The sequence below is a fragment of the Myodes glareolus genome, chromosome 2 (genome assembly GCF_982192425.1).
Source record: "Myodes glareolus chromosome 2, mMyoGla1.1, whole genome shotgun sequence".
In the NCBI taxonomy this organism is placed as follows: domain Eukaryota; kingdom Metazoa; phylum Chordata; class Mammalia; order Rodentia; family Cricetidae; genus Myodes; species Myodes glareolus.
The window spans coordinates 36774923-36799513 of NC_142027.1; the positions used below are offsets into that span (position 1 = coordinate 36774923).

The window sequence follows — 24591 nt, forward strand, 5'->3', positions numbered from 1 at the left end:
TGTACTTATTAAGAATTAAGACTTAGAAAACTAAAGGATCACAAAGTCCTGTGTTTTGACATTCAATAAAAGAAAAAAAAATTCCCAAAGTAAGGACAAGATGTGGAGGGAAGGCAGCCAAGTTTGAAAGTGTTTGCTGCTCGATGTGGCAACCTCGAAAATAAAAGAAAAAGCTTGCCACATTAAAGGTTGACAGGGTGAATCTCTACAAAGACATACAGGCTTGCAGCTACAAAGTTGGTGGTAATAGTTTCATTTAGCCCTGAGAAGACCCTCTCGGCTTTGGTCTACCCACAAGTAAACAAGAGGATTTCTGAAGACAGTAAAGGTATTAGTGAGTTATTTGTGACCAGATGAACTGGCATTTCACTGAAGAGTGAAATTTACCCTGTCGTGTATATGGATTTAACGAAAAGTTATGTTGAAATAATGTTGTCTATGAATATCTCAGTAGTTTTAAGAATTGAGTAAAAAATTTGTCATCTCTTTATTAAGAGCAATCTTTGGAAGGAGGAAGCTATTCTGTGTTGTACTTTTGTAAACTCCTTAAGGGTACAATTTTAATAGAGAATAATTATGATAGCATAATATCTCAAAGAGCAAGCATTTTCAAAAGAAGGGAACTAAGAAAAGGTAATTGTGGTTTGATATTTCTCAAATCTATTGATAAACTGAGTTTCTTCATACATTCACAAGCATTTCTGCTTATTATTAAAGTATTTAATTACTGTAGTAAAATGTTTCACTATAAAATTATAATATGCTTTTTATTCGAGACCAGGTTTCTCTGTAGCTTTGGAGCCTGTCCTGCAACTTGCTCTTATAGTACGGGCTGACCTGGAACTCACAGAGATCTGCCTGCCTCTGCCTCCTGAGTGCTAAGATTAAAGGCATGAGCCACCACCACCTGGCTCTAATACGCATTTTAAGGCATGTTCGTTTAATACTTACCCTATTAACATCTTTTAAACATTCCCTTTTTCTGGACAAAGAACCTGAGGCATGAAGATGCCTTGCAATTTATTCAGTTATATAAAAAAATTGGCAGAGTCAGATTAAAAATGAAGTAGTTCAAATTTATGCTATTAATATTAATATGTACCCACCCAAATCAAATATCCTCATAGTTTATCAGCAGCAAGATTTACTACAAATTGTTATTCTAATATTGTGATAGATACTGTGGGCCTGCTCGTAATTTCTCATCTGCTTTATTATAAAGATTATTCATTAGCCAACAGCAGTAAATCTTTAATAGAATTTGTGCAACATGTTTTTTTTTTCTTTCTGTTTTTGAAGTCAGTATCTGATGCAGGTGAAAATAGACACCAAATATTCTGGTTTGATTGCGTTGTGTTCTGAAATGAATCAGACAACTTACCAGAAATGCATCACTTTTTCTAACATATTAATATTTTAAACTACTTTGAAAAATAAAAGCTATATGGGATTTATTCATGACTGAATCTGCAAATAGATGCTTTGCTCATGTTTGGGTTTGTGTGCGTGTGTGTGTGTGTGTGTGCGTGTGTGTGATGTAATGATCTCTGTAACTGGGTTAACTAACATAGCAGTCATTTCATGCAGTCAATGCTTAACCTTTCTTTCATCATCCTGCTACCCCTCTATGCATCTCTTACTGTCTTTGATATTACCTAGACATAATGGATTGTGTTCCTTTATCTATAACAACTCCTCGACTTCTGCCTGTCAGGTCTTGCTTTGATTGCTTCGACAGACTTCTCTCTGGAGCCTTCTGACTCAGGTCAATACATTTTCCTCATGTTACAAGAATGAACTTTGAAACATAAATCTGATTACTGTGTACCTCATGCGTGAAGTTTCAATGACTTCTGACAACACTCAATATGTATTAAAAACAATCCCTTAGCATGCAACTTCCAAAGTATTTCATGGCTTGATTGATCTGCATGACACCCAAGATTAGTTTGACACCCACACTTTCTGTTCAAGAGTTATTCAGAGTTATTCAGAGTTAGTTTTGTTCTTTTTCATATTCTTACCAATTTGTTCCTGCCCCTCAATTTTCAAACAGAGTCAACTTTCCAACTTGCTCTCCTTTTACATATCACATAAATTCTTAAATAAAGTTTGCATATATTATAGAAAATTGAAGTCTTTATTTCAATATTAGATATTAAACATAATCACAAATATTTTGTTCGGTTAAACTCTTGCTTCTTTTAATTTTAAACTTACTTGAAGTATTTATTTTGGTAAAGAAGAAGATTTAAAATATAATACATATTTTCTTACCTTGAAGATGCTGTTTTCATCATTTTCTTTTTTCTAGATATTTTATTCATTTTACATAAAAAAACAGTTTCCCCTCCCTCCTCTTCTATCATTCCCTCCCCTTTTCCATATACCCTGTCTACATCCACTCCTCCTCCATCTCCATTTAGAAAGGGAAAGGTCCCCCAAGGACTTGCACAAAGCATAGCCCATCAAGTTGAGGCAGGATGGAGCTCTTCACCTTTACCATCTGGCTCTGGATCATCAACATTTTTAAAAAAAAAATGTTTAGGGATACTGGGGGAGACATTTTAAATTTTATATTACAACTTGTATATATTATTGTACATTGTTAATTATGTATAACAAATATGCATGTATGTTGTATATTTTTACATTTATCAATGAATGGAACAAATAATTCTTTAAAAGTCTACTCACCTTCTTCCAAGTATTTCATTTTGAAGCCTTATAATTGATCACTATCACGAGATTTATACTCAAAGGGATAATCTCTTAAGATACCTGTGGTTAACTAAACATTGAAATTAGGCATGCAGAATACATTCTGAGATACTAAGTGATGAAAGAGGGTTCTCTTCCTCCTTTAAAATTCATCTGTTTCCTTACGGAAGCTCTTTGTGAGATGGCGTCTTACTATGTAACCCAGAATACCTTGAAATTTGCATGTCCCTATGTTTCTCCAAGTGTTGTGTTATTGGCATTTGCCATCTTACCCAGTACCACAAACTATGGCCAACACTACATCCACATATATGTGTCTTTTATGGACATATAATTGCACCATTGTTTCATACATGTAACTGTATTGGGAACTCATCATATCATCGCAATAAAAAGTGGTTATTTTAGACTTTAAATGAGTTGACCCACAATGTGACATTGAATAAGCAAAAATTGAAAAAGTTTGATATTAAAAGATCCAAATCTCTCAAAGGAAAAGAAAGTATGGATAATTGTGAACCACCATATGAAAACTAGGAACTGATCTTACATCCTATGCAAGTGTAACCAGTACTCTTTGGATATCTCTCACACCCCTGCATTAATTCTTTTAAGTTCAGCTTGAAAATAATTTATGATGTTTTCTCTATATACAGTAAGAGTTTCTTTTTTTATGAGAAAGTAATTTTATTAAATTATAAAAGTTTCCATTTCCGCCCCTCCTCCCAACACCCTCCCACTCCCCCCACCCCCTCTCCTCCTCCCTCTCCATCCCTAAGAGCAGTCAGGGTTTCCTGCCCTGTGGGAAGTTCAAGTTCCTCCCCCCTCCCTCCAGGTCCAGGAAGGTGAGTATCCAAACAGACTGGATCCCCAAAATCCAGTAAATGCAGAGGAAACAAGTCCCAGTGTCATTGTCAATGGCTTTTCAGAAAGACTCCAGGCCAGCCACATTCAGAGAATCCGACCACATTCAGAGAATCTGGTTGGATCACGTCCTCGTTCAGCAAATAATTAGTAATTCAGTAATGTGATAATGTACCCATAATGAATTCATCTCCAAATTATTCTAATTAGGATTAAAGTATGCATAAGCATGGGCAATTTTTTCTATAGGATCCATTTACTTGTCTAGATGTTTAAGATACTGATGAAAAATAAAACCTGTTGTAAAACCTGTTGCTACAGAAATACATTCAGAAAATTATCTGCCTTGTGTGAATTGAAAGATATATTATCCTTTATAATCAATGTTCATGTAAAGTTGTCACACTAGGTTTTCTTTGTGTGTGCATGTGTATGCTTTCATATGAGACTAGGGGTTGACACTGATTATCTTCCATCTTCTTACATTTTAAAACTAGATCTTTCACTGAACCTGTAACTCTAATGCAGTGTCACTGAACCGATAGTTCACTGGTGTGCTTAGCTGACTGTTCATTGAACTCTAGAGATCATGTCTTTAAGTGTCCTGTACCAAGGTAAGAAAAGAGTTCTACCCACCTGGCTTTGAAACAGGAACCATGGACTCAAATTTAGATTCTCCTGCTTATTCAGTAATAATAACTGAATTCAGTAAACATTGCACTCTGTTCGTTTTGCAGTCTTTAATTCTGTATCAGCTAGTAATGTTAAACTTAATGTCTGTAAGAAGAAAATAGAACTTTAAATAGTTGAAACCTACAAACATAAATTTAATATCTGTTGGATGGAGTAGGGGTGCAATGAAAGAGTTATATTGATAGACAGAGCCACTATAGGGTTAGGGAGAAACCTGATGGTAGGGAAATTCCGAAGAATCCACAAGGATGACCCCAGCTAAGGCTTCTAGTGTTGGAAGGAGGCTGCTAGCTTGTTCCGGGCTGCTCATCCCAGAAATTATCACACAGAAACCATTATTATTTAAAATATTGCTGGGCCCATTAGCTCTAGTTTCTTATTTGCTAACTCTTGTATCTTAATTTAACACATTTCTGTTCATCTATGTATCGCCATGAGACTGTGACGCACTGGGAAAAGTTCTGGTGTCTATGTCTGGCAGGGCTACATGACTTCTTCTCCAGTCTGCCCTTCTTTATCCCAGCATTCCGTTCATTTTTCCCCGCCTAGCTCTGTTCCCCTATATCTCTGCTATAGGCCCAAAGCAGTTCCTTTATTTATCAATGGTAATCACAACATACAGAGGGAAATCCCACATCACTCCTAGCAATAGTGGAAAGGGTGCCCGCACTGGCCTTCCCCTGAAATCAGATTGGTGAATACTCAACTATCATCATAGAGACTTCATCCAATAACCAATGGAATTAGGTGCAGGGATGTACAACTAAGCTGCAGGCCGAGCACCTGAATCTAATCGAAGAGAGGGGAGGAGGGAATATATGAGCAAGGGAGGTCTAGATCATGATGGAGAAATCTACAGACAACTGAACCAAGCTCGTGGGGAAAATCATGAACTCTAGACCAGCAACTCTGGAGCCTCTGTAAGACCAATGTTGGAGACAGTAGTGAAACTTGGACTATCTGAGAGGTCATTGGTTGTAGGGTCAAGATCTATCCCTGGTGTGCTGCGGCAGCACCTACTACTCTCTGAGTCAATAGCGACTGAAATACCAGCCCACTGTTCTGCGGGAGTGCCTTCCACTCCTTCAGCCAATAGCCCTGAAATACCAGCCCACTGATCTCTTTCTCTTTAAAAAGAGCGTCAGTCCTCTAGTCCCTGGAGCAAGAGCCGGAACCAAGAGCTGGAACTAAGAGAGCAAGCAGAGGACTGCAGCTCTTTTTTAAAGAGAAATAGACCATGCCCCAGTGGGCTGGTATTTCAGCGGCTATTGGCTGAAAGAGCAGAACTGCTAAGCACCTCCTGCTCCTTCAGCCCAGTGCATAAGCTAGTTTGTTGGAGCCCATTTCCTATGGTGGGGTGCCATGCTCAACATTACTAAAGTATGCGGTTACTAATCTCACCCTGAAGTATAGCGGTGATTTAAGTGAGAGAAAAGTAAAACTTTGTACAAACTTATACATAATTCCAAAAGTGTTTATTTCAGTACCAAAAGAGAAAATCCTAATGTCTCTCTCCATGTCTCCCATTACTTTGAGAATGGCAGCACTGAGTATGGGTGGACACATCTAAACTTCTTTGGAATAACCAAGGGAACATATACACTTGTTCTGTAGGCCTCCTCCTGGGGGCCTTCTTGTTATATATCTTATACATCTCAGTTGCTTGGGCCTCAAGACTGAAACAGGTTTGCTGACTACAAGCAATGAATTTTAATATTTCTGCAACAATTCCTCATGCTTTTTTCATTTATGTTCTTCTTTCATTTCTCCCCTGATTAAATATATGGACCCTCCTCATTCTGTTCATTACAGTGCATCTACCAAATTAGAAGTTAGACTTTAGGTTGTCCCAGTCATACTACAAGGAAAATATATTTGTGTGTATAGTTAGAAATTTCCTGCCTTTAAGAGTCATGGTTATATTTATTTTATATCACTGTTAAACACCCACTTGTGTTATTACAGCACCTGCTTGTTAGGTAATTCTACATCATTAATATTAGAAGAAAGGGATCATTTTGTGGTTTTGACAAATAAATTTAAAAGTTGTGTGATTGAAAAAAGAATAGTTAAGTGGTAAGTTTTACCTACAAGAAGACAAAACTTTTTGTGTGATATAGAAATATTGTATATAAAAATGCCATTCTTCATATTTTTGAAGATTCAGTTCTCTATTAACAGTTTCAAAATAGTTGAGAGGCTTCAGGAATGTTTTCTTCAATATATAATTGTTTGAGACAAAAGAGGTCCATTCCTTGATAGCAGTCTTTATGTTTTTAGGACAAACATTACAAGAAGGCTTTACGATCTCATCTCTTGCTCTCCCACTTAGATTCCTGTAGTTCTCCTTTCCCATAATCTTGCTTGTGTGAATGCTCCTCCTAAGTGTTTGTAAAGATGTATTGAGCTAGTCTTTAGGGTGATATCCTGTGCATTTATTTTAGCTTGAAATGGTTGTTAGGATGAAATCTGTTCTTATGTGTTTACAGAATAGGTTTCAGAATATTTGAAATAAAAATTTACTTTCAATCCTGTACCAGTACTTACCATAATCATAAAAGTATATTAAGAAACACTCTCCAGTTGCATTATTCCTTTACCTTGTCTTACTGGTACCTTAAAATGGCTTAACTGTGAAAATTTGAAAAGCAAATATTTAATGAAGCTTAATGTTAACCATCCTCTAACTGATTATACTATAATATTATTATATATTATATATACATATATTATATCATACTAATATAATAATAAGGTGAAAATACACAAATTAAACATGATTCTTTACTTTCAATCCAATGGATTTCAAATTATAACATCATTTCAGTAATTTGACTAAAGTAAAAAATATAAGTGTTATGGCAAACTTACAGCATTATAAAAATGATTAGGGTATAAAATTGAAAACTGAAGACATTTTCTTAAAATATAAACCAACAATTTTAATGTATATTCATTATTCATTTTAAAGAATAAATCCACATGCAAAGATTTCTGATAAAATTCAATGATAACGTTTTTCCTTCAATAATCAAATGTGAGAGTATCACCCACTTCAGAGAGTTGGATATTAGCATGGTAAATAAACTCACACATATTCCGGTTTTGTCTTGCACCACTCAAAACTCTGCATGTTTTTCCTTCACGATTGACATATTTCATAGATTTTCAATTAATTTCTAGATTTTAAAAATAATACACCCTTTCTTGAAAAACTTTCTCAAGTGGAGAGCTAATTACTTGAGATCAAAAGTGTGAAATTTACATTAGCAGGTTATCAGTATTTTTAGTCAACCATCATGCTCAGTTATAGTGAATTTTTAAAAGAAATACAGAGAAATAATGTTGACTGAGTTTCTGTCCTGCCTGGTTCCCTGAAATTGTTAATTCCCAAAGAAATCACACAGGGGTCTACATTATGATTGGCCTAGTAGCTCAAGCTTCTTATTAACTCTTATAACTTATATTAGCCCATTATTCTTATCTGTGTTAGCCACATGGCTCATTACCTTTTTCAGGAAGACAGTCACATCTTGCTTCTTCTCTGGCTGGGTTGGACTGCGTCCTCTTCCCAGAATTCTCCTGTTCTCATTGACCCGCCTCTACTTCCCATCTGGTTGTCCTGCCTATATTTCCTGCCTGCCTACTGGCCAATTAGCGTTTATTTAAAATATAATTGACAGAATACAAACCATTGCCCTACAGCAATGTAAGAAGAATAAGGAACAGTGTAATATAGTAGAAATCAGTTCTAATAAAACCTGTGATGAGTTTGTGTGTGTGCATCAGACAGTCAATGGAAATAGACTGGAAAGAGAGATGGATGGGAGACTTCAGCAGCACATATATGCATCCTTACATACTTTGCATGCACGTGGCTTTTATTCAATGTTCAAATCTCACACACGCACACAAACACACACACACACACACAATGTCTTTGTCTTACATGTCAATCTATTTAGCTTTGAAGATCTCTAAGTTTATTTGATAACAGATAACATTCATCAAATTTGGTGAATTGGTAAAAGTGGATAAAATGTATGAACAGATGATACATAATTTTGACCTGTTTTTAATGTAACAAAATACAAATATATTTCCATATAAAACATTAATGTTATCAAAAATGTAATAAATTGCATTATGTCCTCATAAAATACATGAATATAATGTTATTTATTTAACTGCTTTCCAAATTTAAGGAATCATTTGTCTTCTAACTTATCAATATTATCATGACTTCAGGTAGTTGAACATACTTGAGACCAAAACGTTCTTTTTTTTAATCCATGTAAAGTAAATCTTCTGGTAATTACTCATCTAAAACTTTAGTCCGTGTACTGTATTTTGAACTATTTATCTTAGACATATAGCACATGGTATATTTAGTATTTAAATATTTCCTTTAGCTCTATGTTCTAAAAGCAACAAAGATCAAGGTGGGATTGGTGGTGGTTCTCATTCTCTGCTCACAATTTCCATGCTGAGAAGGACATCCTAATGCAAGAAAGGGAGTGTTCAGATGTAAACAGGACTTAGCTCTTCCCTAGTTCCTATAGGGACATTCCCTAAACATTTTAATTCTATTATAGTTTCAGGAAAACTTCTAATTCTATGCCAAAAGTTTCAAGTGGACACTGCTTCTGTCTCAGGTGTGGATTTGGGTATTGAACATTGACATTCATTGTGCTAAGATCTCATAAAAGTCATATTCTTTCTCTCCATATACATTTCTATTAATAAATATTTTTTCCACTCTTAGGACAGACAGTTCTTCCTAGAAATCAATGCAGAGAAAAGATTGCAAAACATACTGTCAGCGTCAGGCACATTTAGCATTCTCCATGGCGAAAGCACACTGGGCCTATTTCAATGTTACTGGCACTTCTCCTGCTTAATCTGATAGGACACCAACAAACACAGTACAGTCTTGTTGCCAAGTCATCTTTGAGCCATACCATATTGTTGTGAATTCTGTGTGATAGCATTTTGCCTCAGGCACTTTTTTTTTTGGAAAGGAAGTAGCCCAAGAAGGAAACATTTGATCATTTTGTCAGTGATGTGATTTGCAGGCAGTTTAGTGACTAAACCGAGGCACTTCCAATGCATGGAAATGTCCTCGTCTTGCCACCAAGCATTGGATGTCTATTCAGATGACAAAGAATAGAATTCCTGTAAGGTTGGGCAGTCCAGCTCATTTGGAGAATAAACAGTTGCTTTGACCTTGTACTGGCAAATAGCCCCTATCAGACCTGGATTTGTAAGGCCAGGAAATCGACTGTTTAGTCGGTGGTGGTTCTGGCCAATAGTTTGTGTTTATAGCTGGGAATTGGTGGTATAGCCTTGTGTAGCAGCTAATGTCTGAATACTGAAAGAGTACTATTTACCAACAGCTTTGTTTTATAATTTAAAGTTAATTCAAATTGAAATGAGCCTTTTAAACCTTAATTAGGACCATGTTTCTTCTAAAAGTCAGCCACATTAGTCAGTTGGGAGACAAACTTCGCTTTGTAGCTAAAGGCTGCCTAATTTCTTTCAACAGTAGCCACCAAGGTTTACTAAGTGCATTTGTTTTTCTTTCACTATGGTAACCTGATCCAGTCTCGGTATCAGCAGAGCTCAAACCCATCAATTACAACCTACAAGAAAAGTGTGCTGTGTGCTTTGGGGAGGAGGCCAATCTTGAGTCTCAAAACGCTTCTGTAATCATTACTCGGTATATGCACTGTGCCTGCAATACGTCCATTCTTTTCTTTGTTATTCTCTGTTGGTGCTGGTATTTTTAACCTGCTCTATGGGCTTAGAGTGTTTAATTTCTATTTAATTCTTTTGCTGTCTTGCCTACAGAATTGCAAGTTCTCAAGATATTTCTAATTCCTCTACAGATTAAAATAAGGTTGATTTCCTTCTGTAATTTTATTAATATTTGCTTTGTTCCAAGATTAATATAGACAGGTGCCTTGTTCTAATTTTCTTTTCTTTGTTGTGCCCAGAAGCAGCTTAGGAAAGCAAAAGGATGTATATGTCACCCACATCCTAATCATAGTCTATCATGGATGGAAGCTAGGGCAGGAGCTTAAGCCAGATCAGAGGAGAGACAGGGACCATGGAGAAAAGTTGCTCACTGTCTGTCTCTCTGATAGGCTAAGCTCCCGTGGCTTGCTTAGCTGGCTTTTTCATATGACTGTGTCAAAACCCCAGGGATGACTGTCCCACATCAATGAGCAATCAAGAGTGTGACTCATAGACAGGACCAGGTAATCTAAGGGAGGCTTTTTGTCAAACAAGATTTTTCTCTTCCCTGGCATGTCTAGGTTTGTGTTAAGATGAGAAATGCAACCCTGACAGGTGCCATCCCATCTGTTCCATGGTAGTCATCTTTCCCCTCTCTGTAAATTTTGGGACCTTCTCAGTAAGAGAAGAACTATATCTTTCCTAACTCACCACTGCAAAGAGGGGTAATAAAGCCTACTTAGGAAAGGAAGGCAAACTCATCCTCAGTGCAAACTAATCAAAAGAAAGCAAAGGCAATTTCTTTTAAACTGTATTTTTAATATTTGGTCATCTGACAATTTTCCTTATCATTAAAAGAGAAAAAACTCATATCTTTTTGTAATTTTTAAATTTAAGTTAATTTCAACATTTTGATTAATTTTCACCAAATGATATTTGTGTGATCATAAATGATTATATGAGTATTGTAGTTGCACACATGTGTACCTATCAACAGATATGTATCCCTATCTACAAATACAGAATGATGACAAAGGAATATGTCTGTATCCTGATCTACCACCTTATTTTATTTCTTTGTAACACTAAACATAGAGTTTTGCTGGGGACCAGAGATTCTTCTGTCTCCACCCCACCCCCTACCCTGAGGGTACAGGTTTATATACTGTCACATGCAGCTTCTAATACAGTTGTTAGGAAATCAAACATGGGCCCTTATGAGCACGCATTTAAATGCACAAGATAATCTCCTAACCTCCCAGAAGACTTAATTTAAAGTGTCTAGCTTGAAGGGAATAAGGAAACAACTTGGTCAATAACAGTTCTAGCTCATTCTGTCCACCCAGCTTTGTGTCCCCTTTTAAAATTCCTTAAAGACAACTTGTGCTTCTGAAATGTTTTTGGGAATGCAGCCTTTCTCTGGAACCTGCTCAATATCAGGGGCTACACTTAAAGCAAACTGATTCTTATTCTCTGAGCAACCAAAATCTACAGTCAGCTTTTTGGCTACAGATGGAACTTTATACCCAAATCTCTTTTCCACAGCTGGCTTACAGAGATTACTTTGTTTCTACAGTAGCATGCATAGAACCTTCAGCACTATGAAATCAAGTCAGTAAGGTTGAATTATCTAGTAGAATCCCAGTTGGATTTCTTTATGTTCTATGATTGAAGCATTGGGTGTCTTTAGCAACAGGGCCTTATTGTAAAGTTCGACAGAGTAACCAAGAGCAATGACTGAAGTTGGAAATCTTTGGGACCTTATTCATAAACAGCTCCAAAAGGAGTAACTCCTCTTCTGCATTGGGCTTATTTTTTATTATTATTATTTAGTATCTAAGAGGGTTATTGCTGTCTTGTTAGAGGGTACCTCCATTTTTAACTGTTTTCAGCTATTATGTAGATAGACTGTAGGAAGGTCCTACAATAGGAGGTTTCTACATAACTGTTCTGATGACTTTAGGAGTATTTACCCCTTTCAGTTCCCCTCTTTTACTTTAAACATCCCCGTACATAAGTGTATCCCTTTTTGCTCCATAAATCCCTTCAGTGACTTCAAAGCCTCTCTACAAAGTACATATGGTATTTCATGATTTCCAGGAACATTCCAAAAGGAACACTTACATGTAAACATTCAAAGGTAGCGTCCACAAGTGAGAACAATTATGTAGCATTTGCTCCTCTGGGACTGTATTATCTCACTCAGAATGATTCTTTCCAAATTCATCTACTTACCTGAAAAAAAAATCAAAGAATACATTGGTGACTACAGCAGATAAAAAACCAAAGACATAAAGAGGTCTGATTTCTGGGAAATCCCTGCTGAAATGTAGTAGACTGGAGGGGATGCCTCTCTCACATTATATCAATGATTATTATAAACTGGTTCGTTATCTTCATTCATTTATTTATTAAAAAATGAAGATGAGAGTTATTATTCATGACTAATTTTAAAATATCTTGTGCAACAAGTACAGACAGCATATCTAGGACCACATAATTAATCCAGTTAACAGGAAAAACAAAGAGGTAGTAAGAGACTTTCCTTATCACTTACAACATCTGAATGTTAATTGCCCTTGGTTTTATAAGATGGAGTTGAAATGTATGAATAATATTTTTATCAATATTTGACCAAGAATATTTAACTACCAGATTATCTGAGGGAAGTTATACATTTGAGTTCTATAATTTGGCAGCCAGTTTAAATCTGTTTATATTTTCTTTGCTTACTGATTTAGTGACTGGTCTGTATAACAGTAATCCTTGACTTTAAAGCTGAGGGTTTTAGTATAAAACTATATTGTAGGGCTGGAGAGATAGCTCAGTGGTGAGGAAGATTGACAACTACTCCACGGGTCGTGAGATCCATTCCCAGGATCCATTTCGGTAGCCTCACAAATGCTTCCAATTCCTGGGGATCTGGTATCCACAAACATGTGGAAGAAATATGCACAAAAGTACACACACAAATGAAATCTTAAAAACAAATGCAGAATAAAATGTTGCGATGTACATGTCTTTTGAGGAGTTTCTCATATTTACTCTCTAGTAGTGTCTTTTTAGAAGGTCAGAAGAAGCTTAACAACTTCAAAAACAGGGAAAAACCAGAGGTGGCAGCTCACAGTGGTAATTCTACCATTAAGGAATCTCTGGAAGGAGGGCAACCTTGAAAAAAAAAACACATTATCACATTAAATTTCTAATCTTTACTTGAAAATGGTACTTCTTTTCTAAGTGTTATCTTCTTAGCATATAAAATATATTTGCCTGAAGGAAATATGTAAATTTTTACAGCCCTAGTTTACAGTGAAGGAAGAGAAGCAGATATGTGTGCATTTTAATGTAAAGTATTCAATAATTCTATAAATACATTTTGAAAATGAACAATCCATATTTGATAAATAGTTACCACAGCATTAATTAATTTCTGGCCATGGAGGGAGATGCTTTAATGTGGGATAAAAATATAATTCTATCTAGGTTAATATAGATGTATGTAGCATACAACATATATATTAGCATGCACACATATGTGTGTATAAAACCTTCCCATTATTGTTGTGAGGAGCTGCACGCAGGCCTGTTTTTCATCCCACCTGGCTCCCGCACAGCTAGCTTAGCCCCAGAAATAATTACACATAAGTTGTATTCATTTAAATACTGCCTGGCCCGTTATCTCTAGAGAGTTAGTTACTGGCTAACTCTCACATCTTGATTAACCCATTTCTAATAATCTGTGTAGCACCACGAGGTGGTGGCTTACCGGAAAAGATTCAGCATGTCTGACCTGGTGGCTGGCTCCATGGCGTCTGCCTCATTGCCCTCTTCCCAGCATTCTGTTCTGTTTACTCCGCCTACCTAATTTTCTGTCCTATCAGAGGGCCAAGGAAGTCTCTTTATTAACCAATGAAAATAATACATAACAGAAGGCCCACCTACATCACATTATAAATTATTGTTTTCTCAAAAACGATTATTTTTTATGTGAAAATACATTCTTAAGTTTTATTTTCAAATATATTTTAAATATATCCCTAGTTTCAGTGGACGATTCAGAGAAATTGTAAGGAAAATTACTCTACATCAATAAGAAAGGCAAAATTTATTGCTTGCATAGTTGTTGAGTTCAGCATGCCACCTATTTGTTTTGCTTGTTTGTTTGTTTTGAAGTAAGGCCTCACTCTGTAGCCCAAATTCACCTGGAATTCATGGATTTTTCTCCTGTCTTGAACTTCTGAAGTCTAAAATTGAGTGTATAAACCATAGTTTCTGTTTTCACTTTGTTTTTGAAATTGACAGTCTCTCCCTGTTCCTCCAATAAATAATGTACTTTCTTATTTCCCCATATGAGCAATAGGTATGAAACGTAAGAAAAATCTTTGAGGGACACATGTAGACAACAACATTACTGCTTCTTACAATGTTTCTTATTTGTTGTAGATGATAAAAAGTAAATGTAGTGGGGACAAACTTATGTAATTTTAGATATTATTTTCCTAACATGCATATACACAGTTTAAATTTTATATAAAAGTTGTGTTTCAGTGAGTAAATTGTTTAATTCTTAAAATTGAAGGTAGAAAAATAAGTTGGACGTGGTAGCATAATCTGCAATCCAAAATATTACAGAAGAGGCAAGAAGATTGTTTTCCTAAGCTTCTCTGTGTACACAGTACCAGGCAAATCAGGACTCTATTGCAAGATGCTCTCTCAAAACACCAAAGGGGGCCCACATTGGTGGCACACACCTTTAATCCCAGCATTCAGAAGGCAAAGGCAGGTGAATCCCTGTGAGTTTGAGGCCAGCCTGGACTAAAGAGCTAGTTCCAGCATAGCTAGGGTTTGTACACAGAGAAATCCAGTCTCAAAAAACAAAACAGAAATAAAAACAAAGGGAGGGAAATAAAATCAGACTTAAAAAATACCTTTATTCTCTGAATTGTTTCACAGAATTTCTTCATCTCAGATAAATTATCTCTCCTCTCCTAGTCTACTTCATCTTCTTTTCTCCCCCTTCCTTTTTTGAATAATCCGGAGATAAAATAAGCAGATTCATATCTACCACAAAAGTGTGCATACGGTTGTCATTCAGAAGGACTGATGATGTTTCCTAAATTTAGGTGTTAACAGAGAACGTGTTGTAGCTGAGATACTCAGTTAGTAGATACTAGTAGTTGGATATACCAACCACTCTAGCTCTTGGTTGTCAGCATATGGAGAATCTGTTAGTGTTACTTACTTTCTGAAAGTCAGTTCTCAGATGTAACCCGTATCTACCCTTGCTAATGTGATTTCCCAGGATTATTACACTTTCCCAAAGCTCTGCTTTATTTGTTTATTTGTTTGTTTGTTTGTTTGCATTAATGTGAGCCATGATCTTTCTAACTTCAAGAAATTTCCAGACAGGTGTTGGTGAGTCATTGAGTAAATGGTACATATTCCTCTGACTTTCTTAGATTTCAGTCTCTTGTAAGCTACTGTAGTTATAGGCATAATGTTCTCACAGTTAAGGTAAGAATTATGTATAATAAACAAAAGCAGACAGTTTTATTTGTCCATCTTGAGTATTCTATTATTTTGGTCACAATTTTTGCTTTTACTTTTGCCACTGATTCATAGTTGACATAAAATATGAATAAGGGAGTACATGGCAGGGTACAACGCTTGACAAAATCAGAACTCTATTAACAAGCAAGATTAAGGGTTTTGGCACAATGCTGGCAATATGTCACTAAATAGTAATTTGCCTTTACACATATTGATCTATTTGTGGATTTAATTAAGTCTTACTGTCTACTTCCGACTCAAGTTTCATGATGCCTCTCAAATTACACTCCATCTGTGGATGTCTATAGCTCACTTAACATTTCAAAAGTGCCCCCGAACTTTTTTTTCAGACAGTGTCTCATGTGTAGCCCTGGGCCTACCTGGCATTCACAGAGATCCGCCTGCCTATGCTTTCCAAGGGCTGAGATTACAGGCATACCCCACCAAGCCTTTCCAAAGCCCTTTTGTTGTGATTAGAATTGGAGATGAGTATCCCTTCATGCCTATCCAATATTCTAAGCAAAATTTGTTAATTGTCAAGTGTTTATTAAACTGAATATGTTTGTAGCTAATTTTATTATCACTATTATTATGCAACAATGATTGAACAAATTCTCCTTTCTACCTTGAGCCATGTTTGTAGCTTGTAGACTTACTAACTACAGCTATCTTCTAGTGCATAGACTTATTGAACATAGCTATATTCAAGTGTTATCAATAATACAGATGGAGTGCAATGTAGTTAAGGCATGGCTTTTTCATTTTAAAAATATCACATAGGCATTTACAACATGAAGAAAAACTGATCAAGTACTTAGTGAATACCCTTATGCCATATGTTGAAATTGTAAAAGCCTCAAACAAAAACATGCAGATAAATTTACAAGCAAACAAAATAACAACTACAACAGCACACTGCAACTTAAGTTCTTAAAGACTCAGCAAACCCTGCCTGAAAATTAAAAGCCATTTTGTAATGAATTAAATTGAAAGCAGAAGCTGAATATATGTTTTGTTTATGTAATTTTTATCATTTCCGGTGGCATGATAGGATGTGAGGTATGGTTTCTAAAAGTGCTTAAGGGCAGTGGGAGTGGATATGTGCATTACAGTGCAGATTGGATTAAGATAATAGGATTTATTCATTAGTACCTCAGTGTAACAACAAAAGTTAATTCGTATATTGCAAAATCATCCTGGAATAGACAATCTTATTAGGAACTAGAAAACAGCAAGACTGCATGAATGATTTTTATCAGTTATGTGACTCTAATGGTCCCTTCAACTTCTGTATCTTTCTCAGTTTATTTCAAGAAACTTTGAGTATTCTGGGTTTTGTTTTTTCCATATAAAGTTGCGTATTGTTCTTTCAAGGTTTGTGAAGAATTGTGCTGGGATTTTGATGGGGATTTCATTGAATCGAATTGCTTATGGTAGGATTTCCAGTATCTTTCACTGTCTTGATTGTACCTGTCCAAGAGTGTGGGAGATTTTTCCATTTTCTGATATTTTTCACAATTTCTTTTGTCAAAGACTTAAAGTTCTTGTCATGCTGGTCTTTTACGTCTTTGATTAGTTTACCCCAAGGTATTTTGTTATTGTAGCTATTGTAAACAGTGATGTTTCTCTGATTTCTTTTCGGTCCCTTTATCATTTGTTTATAGGAGAGCTACTTTTGGTTTACTTGATTTTGCATCCTTCCACATTACTGTAACTGTTTATCAGCTGTAGGAGTTCCCTTGTAGAATTTTTGGGGTCAGTGATGTATACTATCATATCATCTGCAAATAGCAAAGGTTTGAATTCTTCCATTCTAATTAGTGTCCCTTTGAACTCCCTTTGTCGTCTTATTCTTCTAGCTAGAACTTCGAGTACTATGTTGAATAGATATAAAGCTAGTAGACAGCCTTGTCTTGTTCCTGATTGTAGTGGAATCGCTTTGAGTTTTTCTCCATTTAATTTGATGTTGGCTGTCAGCTTGCTGTATATCGCCCTTATTATGTTTAGAAAACAGTCCTTGTATCCTTGATCTCTTCAAGACCTTTAATGTGAAGAAATGTTGAGTTTTATTTGATGCTTTTTTCAGCATCTAATGAGATGATCAGATTTTTTTTCAGTTTGTTTAGATGGTGGACAATGTTGATTTTCATATGTTGAACCATCCTTGTATCTCTAGGAGTGAATAAGAGTGAGTTCATTGTGTATGTGGAGCTGATTCCTTTTGAATTGAGATTTATGCTGAAGAAGTTATGAGTTGTCCACATAAATTATCTTTAAATGAATATAGCACTTCATTCACGAGACAAAATTGATAGAAGAAAATTATTAAATTTGGTTAAACTCTGTGCATGCTAATGTATGTACAAAGGCCACGAACCATCCTATCTCAAGGAATCATTTCATTTGAATTTTAAAACATAAAGACCAGAATTTGGATGCTAAATTCCTTCCCTATTATAATTTCTAAAAAAAAAAACTCTTGTTAGAAACTTTACAGTGATTTCAGTTCCCAATGTGTTTTTCAATTATTCAAATGCAACAGAGGAACATGTTAGATGTTCCACCGGACTAAATGAAAGTAATGGGAGACAGCCCTCTGTTTGACAAGCAGCTTATTGGACTTATAAAACTACATTATGCAGAGATGTGCACAGAAAAAAAAATGTCGACATAGTTTTAATTTGCAAGAAACTTTTACAATTCATACCTACAACAGTGTAAATGAGAAAACTGTTTTCTGTTTCAGATGGAGATAAGGAAATGAATTTAAATCCTGTGGGTGTGCCATTGTCCTAGAAGTTAAGAGACATTATCCAGACAAATAGTAATAATAATCGCTCAGGAAAATCCCTTAACAATCTTCAGATATGCGGCACACCGTGATTTTTTTTTCTTTTCTGCCCCTTAAGGTAGTCAATGCAAAGCTCTATACAGATAGAAATGTAAAAGCATGTCAACAGGCAGTTTAGTGGTAACCGCAGTGCAGAGAGGACACACAGTGCCCCGTATTTTAGAATCAGAATGACGGCCTCCTGACATAAGTTTGCCTTATTCTCACCACAAAATGTCCAATGCCAAGTAAAGCTGTGAGAAACGCGCAGAAAACCTCACCATACTTTAGTGCCACAATGATCTTAATCTTGGGACTTTTTTTCGGGGTGTTTATTTCCCTAGACATTTGGTGCAAATCAAATTCAAATGAATACAAGGGGAAATCACACTGCCCACATTACTTGTTTCTGTAAATTATGGGAGGCGACAAATTCATTTTTCTCATAAAAAAAATTAGTGCTCTGACATCCAGCAATCTGTTTTACACATTTCAAGATGCAAAACAACTGCAGAAATTTTAAAAGAGCCATTTTGTTTGCAGCTTGTCGACCAGGCTTCTACAAGGCCTCAGATGGTATTGCCAAGTGTGCTAAGTGCCCACCACACAGCTCGACACATGAAGATGGTTCAATGAACTGCAGGTGTGAGAATAATTATTTCCGGGCAGACAAAGACCCTCCATCCATGGCTTGTACCCGTGAGTAGTTCTGCTGCAACCCATGCTCCATGTTTGGTTTGGTTTGTTTTATCCTGTGACTGTGCTGTTTGTTTTTGAGGTGTGTGTGTGTTTGTGTGTGTGTGTGTGTGTTTGTGTGTGTGTGTGTGTGTGAAGCATCGCCCATTTCTTTCTGTTTTCCATATGCAAACTGAAAACTCTCTGCTTCCTTCTTCATGCTTGACTCATTTATCACACAAAAATGAATTTGTTTTTAAAGAATTTCCTGCAATGCAGCACCGTATAAAGTAAGCGAAATTGTCTATCTGACTCAAGAATCTCACAACGAATTTACTCCGCAGGATAGAGGAGGTTACAAACGGGGATTTAGGTTTGGGGATTTTTATTATCTTTTTCTATCTCTTGGTCATAGATCACGGTAAATTAAAAAGTTCAGGGGCAGGAACTAAGATTTATAAACATAATACTGAAGTTTTCATAACTATTCACCAGGGTATTGAATTTAGTACTAAATTTCTTTGTTGGACATTGTAAATAGATCCTCAATCATGAGTAGAAATTTCCAGTTCATAGCCGGGCGAGATCGTTCCTCTTGAATCCATGTGCCTATAATCTCATGGATCCTCTGAGGATGAATTAGAGTCGATAATAAGGACAGGATAGATATGTACATCTTCACATCCTTTATTAGTTACCCATTTCCTGTTTAGTAGAAATGAGAGGCGATATTCATTAATCTTTGTGGAACTACTTTTCAGGCCCTCCATCCGCACCAAGAAATGTTATCTCTAACATAAACGAGACCTCAGTTATCCTGGACTGGAGCTGGCCCCTGGACACAGGAGGCCGGAAAGATATTACCTTCAACATCATATGTAAAAAATGTGGGTGGAATATGAGGCAGTGTGAACCATGCAGCCCCAACGTCCGCTTCCTCCCTCGGCAGCTCGGACTCACCAACACCACGGTGACAGTGACAGACCTCCTGGCCCACACTAACTACACCTTTGAGATCGATGCCATTAATGGGGTGTCAGAGCTGAGCTCACCACCGAGGCAGTTTGCTGCAGTCAGCATCACGACTAATCAGGCTGGTGAGTACACTTGGGCGACGTCAGACTTCAGCTGTCATGTCCATCCAAGCCCTGTGTGGGCAGAGCAAGCGAGGAAAACATGGCTGCATGGGGAGATGGAAGAGAAACCCCAGATTCTTCTCCAATCTCTTGCTCAGACAATTGTGGTACATTAGTAATTCGATTTAATTATCTGAACCAGAATAAAACATACTTGCAAGGGAATTTCAAAAGTATTTTAAATGTATTGCTGCCTAGTTGAAACCCTGAGGTGGCAAAGGGGCCCCTCGAAGAACTTAAAAGGTATTAGAGGCTTGCAAAGGCCAGACAGACAGTTTAAAAATATATATGGGTTAAACTGGATTCATATTTAGTTATTTATTTAGTATTGTGAGGAAGTCCTAAAGTATCATAGTATTTTGTTTGTTTTGTTTTGCTTTTAATTTTTTTTAAGAGTGGGGAGTTTTAGCTGAATACAGGGAAGCCAGCAACTGAGCAAGCATGCATTTGCTTCTCCCTGTTCTTCAGTACAGGTGCCACATGACCGGCTTTTTAAAATTCCTATCACATGACACTCCCCCAAACAATGGACTATTACATAGACTCATGAGATAAAAGAAAACTTTCTCTCCTAATATCATTTTACAAGTATTTTACCAAAGCAGTACAAATGATGCTAGAGCATTTCCTTTGGCTGTCTGAATAAGGTTAACTTAACCATAGCTCAGAAGGATCATCCAGAGCTGACACTGGAGAATTTGTCTGTAATATGCCTTTGCTGGGTGGTAATATTCTTTACAAGTAGCTCAAATTCTGGTAGTTATAATTCAGCAAGTAAGAAATACACCAGGAAAGGCTTAGCCTCAAACCTGCTAAGTAATTCCCTAAACTCAGTATCTCAGTCCACCTTCATCCTCTGGGAATCAGGTTATAAAAAAGAAACCTCAGTATTTTAGGACTAGCACCCTCCTCCTGTCCCTGTCCCTCACAGGATAATGGACTATTACTCCTTTCAGAGAATATCTACCAGTGGTTGCCTTTGTAATTCTCAGTCCTATGTCTCATTTATGTTGTTGTTGCCCTAACGTTGCTTCTAATCCCTTATCTGAGTGAAAATGCAGTTTTCTGTAACTTCTTTCTTAGTGATGCACAAACACCATCTGTGGAAATGTGTGACTTTTCAGTGTTTTTTATCAACCATTACTTTAATCATTATTAGGAAACTTGTTTTGCCCCTTTCTATGCTAGATCCCAGTCTCACAGACAAAGGCTTTGCCTTTGCTACAGTTAATGGTGTTTCATATTTACACTTCTGTTAAAAAGAGGTGTAATGAGTTTATTTAACTATCTTTATATAGAAAGATGAACAATAATAATGTTATATATTACGTGACTATGGATTTTCCCTGTCTAGTGAACACCGGAATTCTATAGTTCTAATGATGTGATAAATGATTTACTGAAATCCTCTATTTCAAGCTGACTTACTGCCTTTAAACAGGAGCATCAATCTGTGCTCTAATTATAGCCTAAGTCAAACAAGAACGTTTAAAAACAAGCAGGAGCTCCTCTGCCCTATCTTATCATTCCCCTCTGGCTTCAGGTAATGCATTAATCAGAAAATGAATAGTTCTGAATATATCCACTGAGAGGGGAGTGGCAAAGATTCAAGGAGGAGAAGACTCGGATCTTACAAAAAAGATGAGATTGTGCGTCCCACCCCCACTGCCTGTTATAAATCAGTGAATGGGGCAGAGGTCCACTAGAAGTCCCCTCTGACTCTTCCTAAACTGACTCCTCTTTCTTTCAATAGCAGATTTGACCCAGTGCTGAACATCAGAAATGATACGTTTATCATATGGTGCCTGTAGCATTTTGTATGCCGGTGGGGGCAGAGGTTCTTTCTTTATCTTCAGTCCCCAGGGTGAGGTGTATCTGCATGGTTATATGTAAGCAGCACCATGTCTATTGAGAACGCCTCTTTCTTTTATTTTATTCTTATTCCTGTGAAGGTTAATGGACTGGTAGGCTTATAAAAGTAACCTCCCAGGCATTTGAAGGATGTGGCTGTGCTGGATATAATGCCTCCGTGTTTCAATTCCTTCTGTTCTCTCTATCTTTGACATGGCTATAGAGGCCAAAAGTGAATGTGTCCCTTTTAATTTAGTTTCTGAGATTGAGTTTACTGATCCCCCTCTTGATTACACTGTTAAAGCTTCCAGATAACCACTTGATAAGGCACCTTCTAAATTGTAGAGGATTATGTGGTAAATTCGGATATCAGTTCCTAGCTCTCGATGCTTGCGCAAAGCCAGTGAGATTAAAAACATAGACATGGTTCCTATATAAAGATTGTATCCATCACTGTGGAAGTCAAACATGTAGAGGAAGAATTACAGATTGTAAAATAAACAAATTAAAGTTACAGTCTAAAATAAATTGCCACCTTTTACCTTATTCCTCCAAGTAGGAATATTTAACTTTCACTTCTGGAAACGTACATTCCTTGGGTGGAATATACATCTGTTTAGTCTTAATCTCCACCATTGGACAGATGACTTTTAAGTATCCTATGGCAGATAACAAATTCAGATTGGATGAAGGGACAGAGTCTGAGAATTTATAAAATTTTGATTTCTCTGTCTGTTCAAATGCTTCTGCTGGAAAAAATCCAGACACTTTCCCAATATTTCAAAAGGATTCCAGCCTCCTTTATCTCCCCATCCAACTCTACTTCCACATCATTCTCACGTTGCTGTTTATGCTTTGTTCCACGAATCAAAGAACAGTAGTGCTGACCAGAAGATGTAGAGTGGTCATAGAGCTATCTGTTATGACCAGCAACAGTAAACCTGACCATTGCTATTTATTACCATTGGGCTTTTAAAGGGAGACTCTGCACAAAATTACCTCTGTTGTATCCAATATTCTTAAGACTGGATCTCATCATTTACTCCCTAATACTCAGATGATTTTCTCCTTACTTTCTTTTTTAAAAAGTAAAATATTTGAAATTAGGATGTTTTAAAATTATTTTATTTATTTGAGTTTTTAATATAATTACATCATTTCCATCTTCTCTTTTCTTCTCTTTTCTCATTCAAAACCCTCCCACATAATCCTTCTTGTTTTCTTCCAAATTCATTGCCTTTCTTGTCATTATTTGTTGTTAAATATAACTATGACCTTTCCCTCCTTCTCTTTTCTCTTCCCAACTCATCCAGTGGCACCCCTCCCTGTTCCCTCTCAAATTTATGGTTTTCTTTTCTTTGTTATGTATGCATATATAAATTGACAAAATATGAATACAAATTTCCCAGTCCATTTAGTGTTACATATATATATATATATATATATATATATATATATATATATATATATATATATATATATATATATAATTTCAGGGATGACCGATTTGTATTGAATAGCCATTTAGGAAGTTCATCTCTGGAAAAGGCTATTTATTCTGTTATTATTATTTTTTAATTGTCTGTTGTTTCTTGTCTAGTGTTACCAGCCCATGAAATTTTACTCTTTCATGGTAGCATGTCTATTGGTGGTGTTTCGGTCTTCTTTAGGCAGCCATGTGGTTGGATGAAGATTTCCCATCATTTTCAGGAATTAGCAATCTCACAAAAGATTTCATGATCTTCTGGTTCTTATATTCCTTCCATTCTCTCTTGTATGATGTTCCCTGAATCTTGGGTACAGGACTTGAGGTGTAGATGAGTCATTAGTATTGGGCATGATGTGATGATTTGTTCTCTGACTTTTGACCAACTTTGGATTTCTATAATCTGTTGTCAAAGTAGTTTGTTTGATGAGGGGTGGGAAACACACTCACCTGTATGAGAATAAGTATTTTACGAGCAATTAGGAATTAAGCTAGTTTAGTTAGGTTGTGATATAAGATTCTCCTCTAAAGCCCATGACATCACTAGCCCTAGATTGTTGCCTATTTCTCCAATATCAGGCATCATTTTCCTCCTGTTGAGTGGATCCATCACTGGGACACCTTGTAACTTGAACCTGTACAGGCCCTGTGCAGGATGCCACAGTGTGAGTTTAGTTTGTATCAATCCTGTGGTGTCTGGAAATTATTGCTTCCTGGGTGTAAACTATCCTCTCTGGCTCTTACAATCTCTCTGCCTCATTGTCTTCTATTTTATTAAGTGCATGTACATATATGTATATTCCAAAATACATAAATTCAATCAGATCAGGCTGGGTAAGATTGCACACACACACACACACACATACACACACACACACACACACATACACACACACACGCACACACACACACATTGTTTCAAGAGTGAGCATAGGTATTAGATAAGCAACTGGAAACTTTTAGCATTCCTTAATTGTCTCTAGGTCTTTGTGTAGGGCTGAGGGTAATGGGCTTTCCCCTGTTCACTTTTACATGTTTCTTCTTGTTAT

General features: G+C 36.5%; 1 protein-coding gene across 2 annotated transcripts in view; it reads left to right on the plus strand.

Annotated features, from left to right (window-relative positions):
• The window catches only part of Epha3 (EPH receptor A3), a 303404-nt gene that overhangs the window by 183639 nt on the left and 95174 nt on the right, over positions 1-24591 (plus strand). For both annotated transcript variants that reach the window (XM_085685664.2, XM_048422806.3), the window contains exons 4-5: positions 18938-19093; positions 19831-20166. In XM_085685664.2, coding sequence (XP_085541790.2) covers positions 18938-19093; positions 19831-20166 — 492 coding nt within the window. The remainder of the gene's footprint in view (positions 1-18937; positions 19094-19830; positions 20167-24591) is intronic.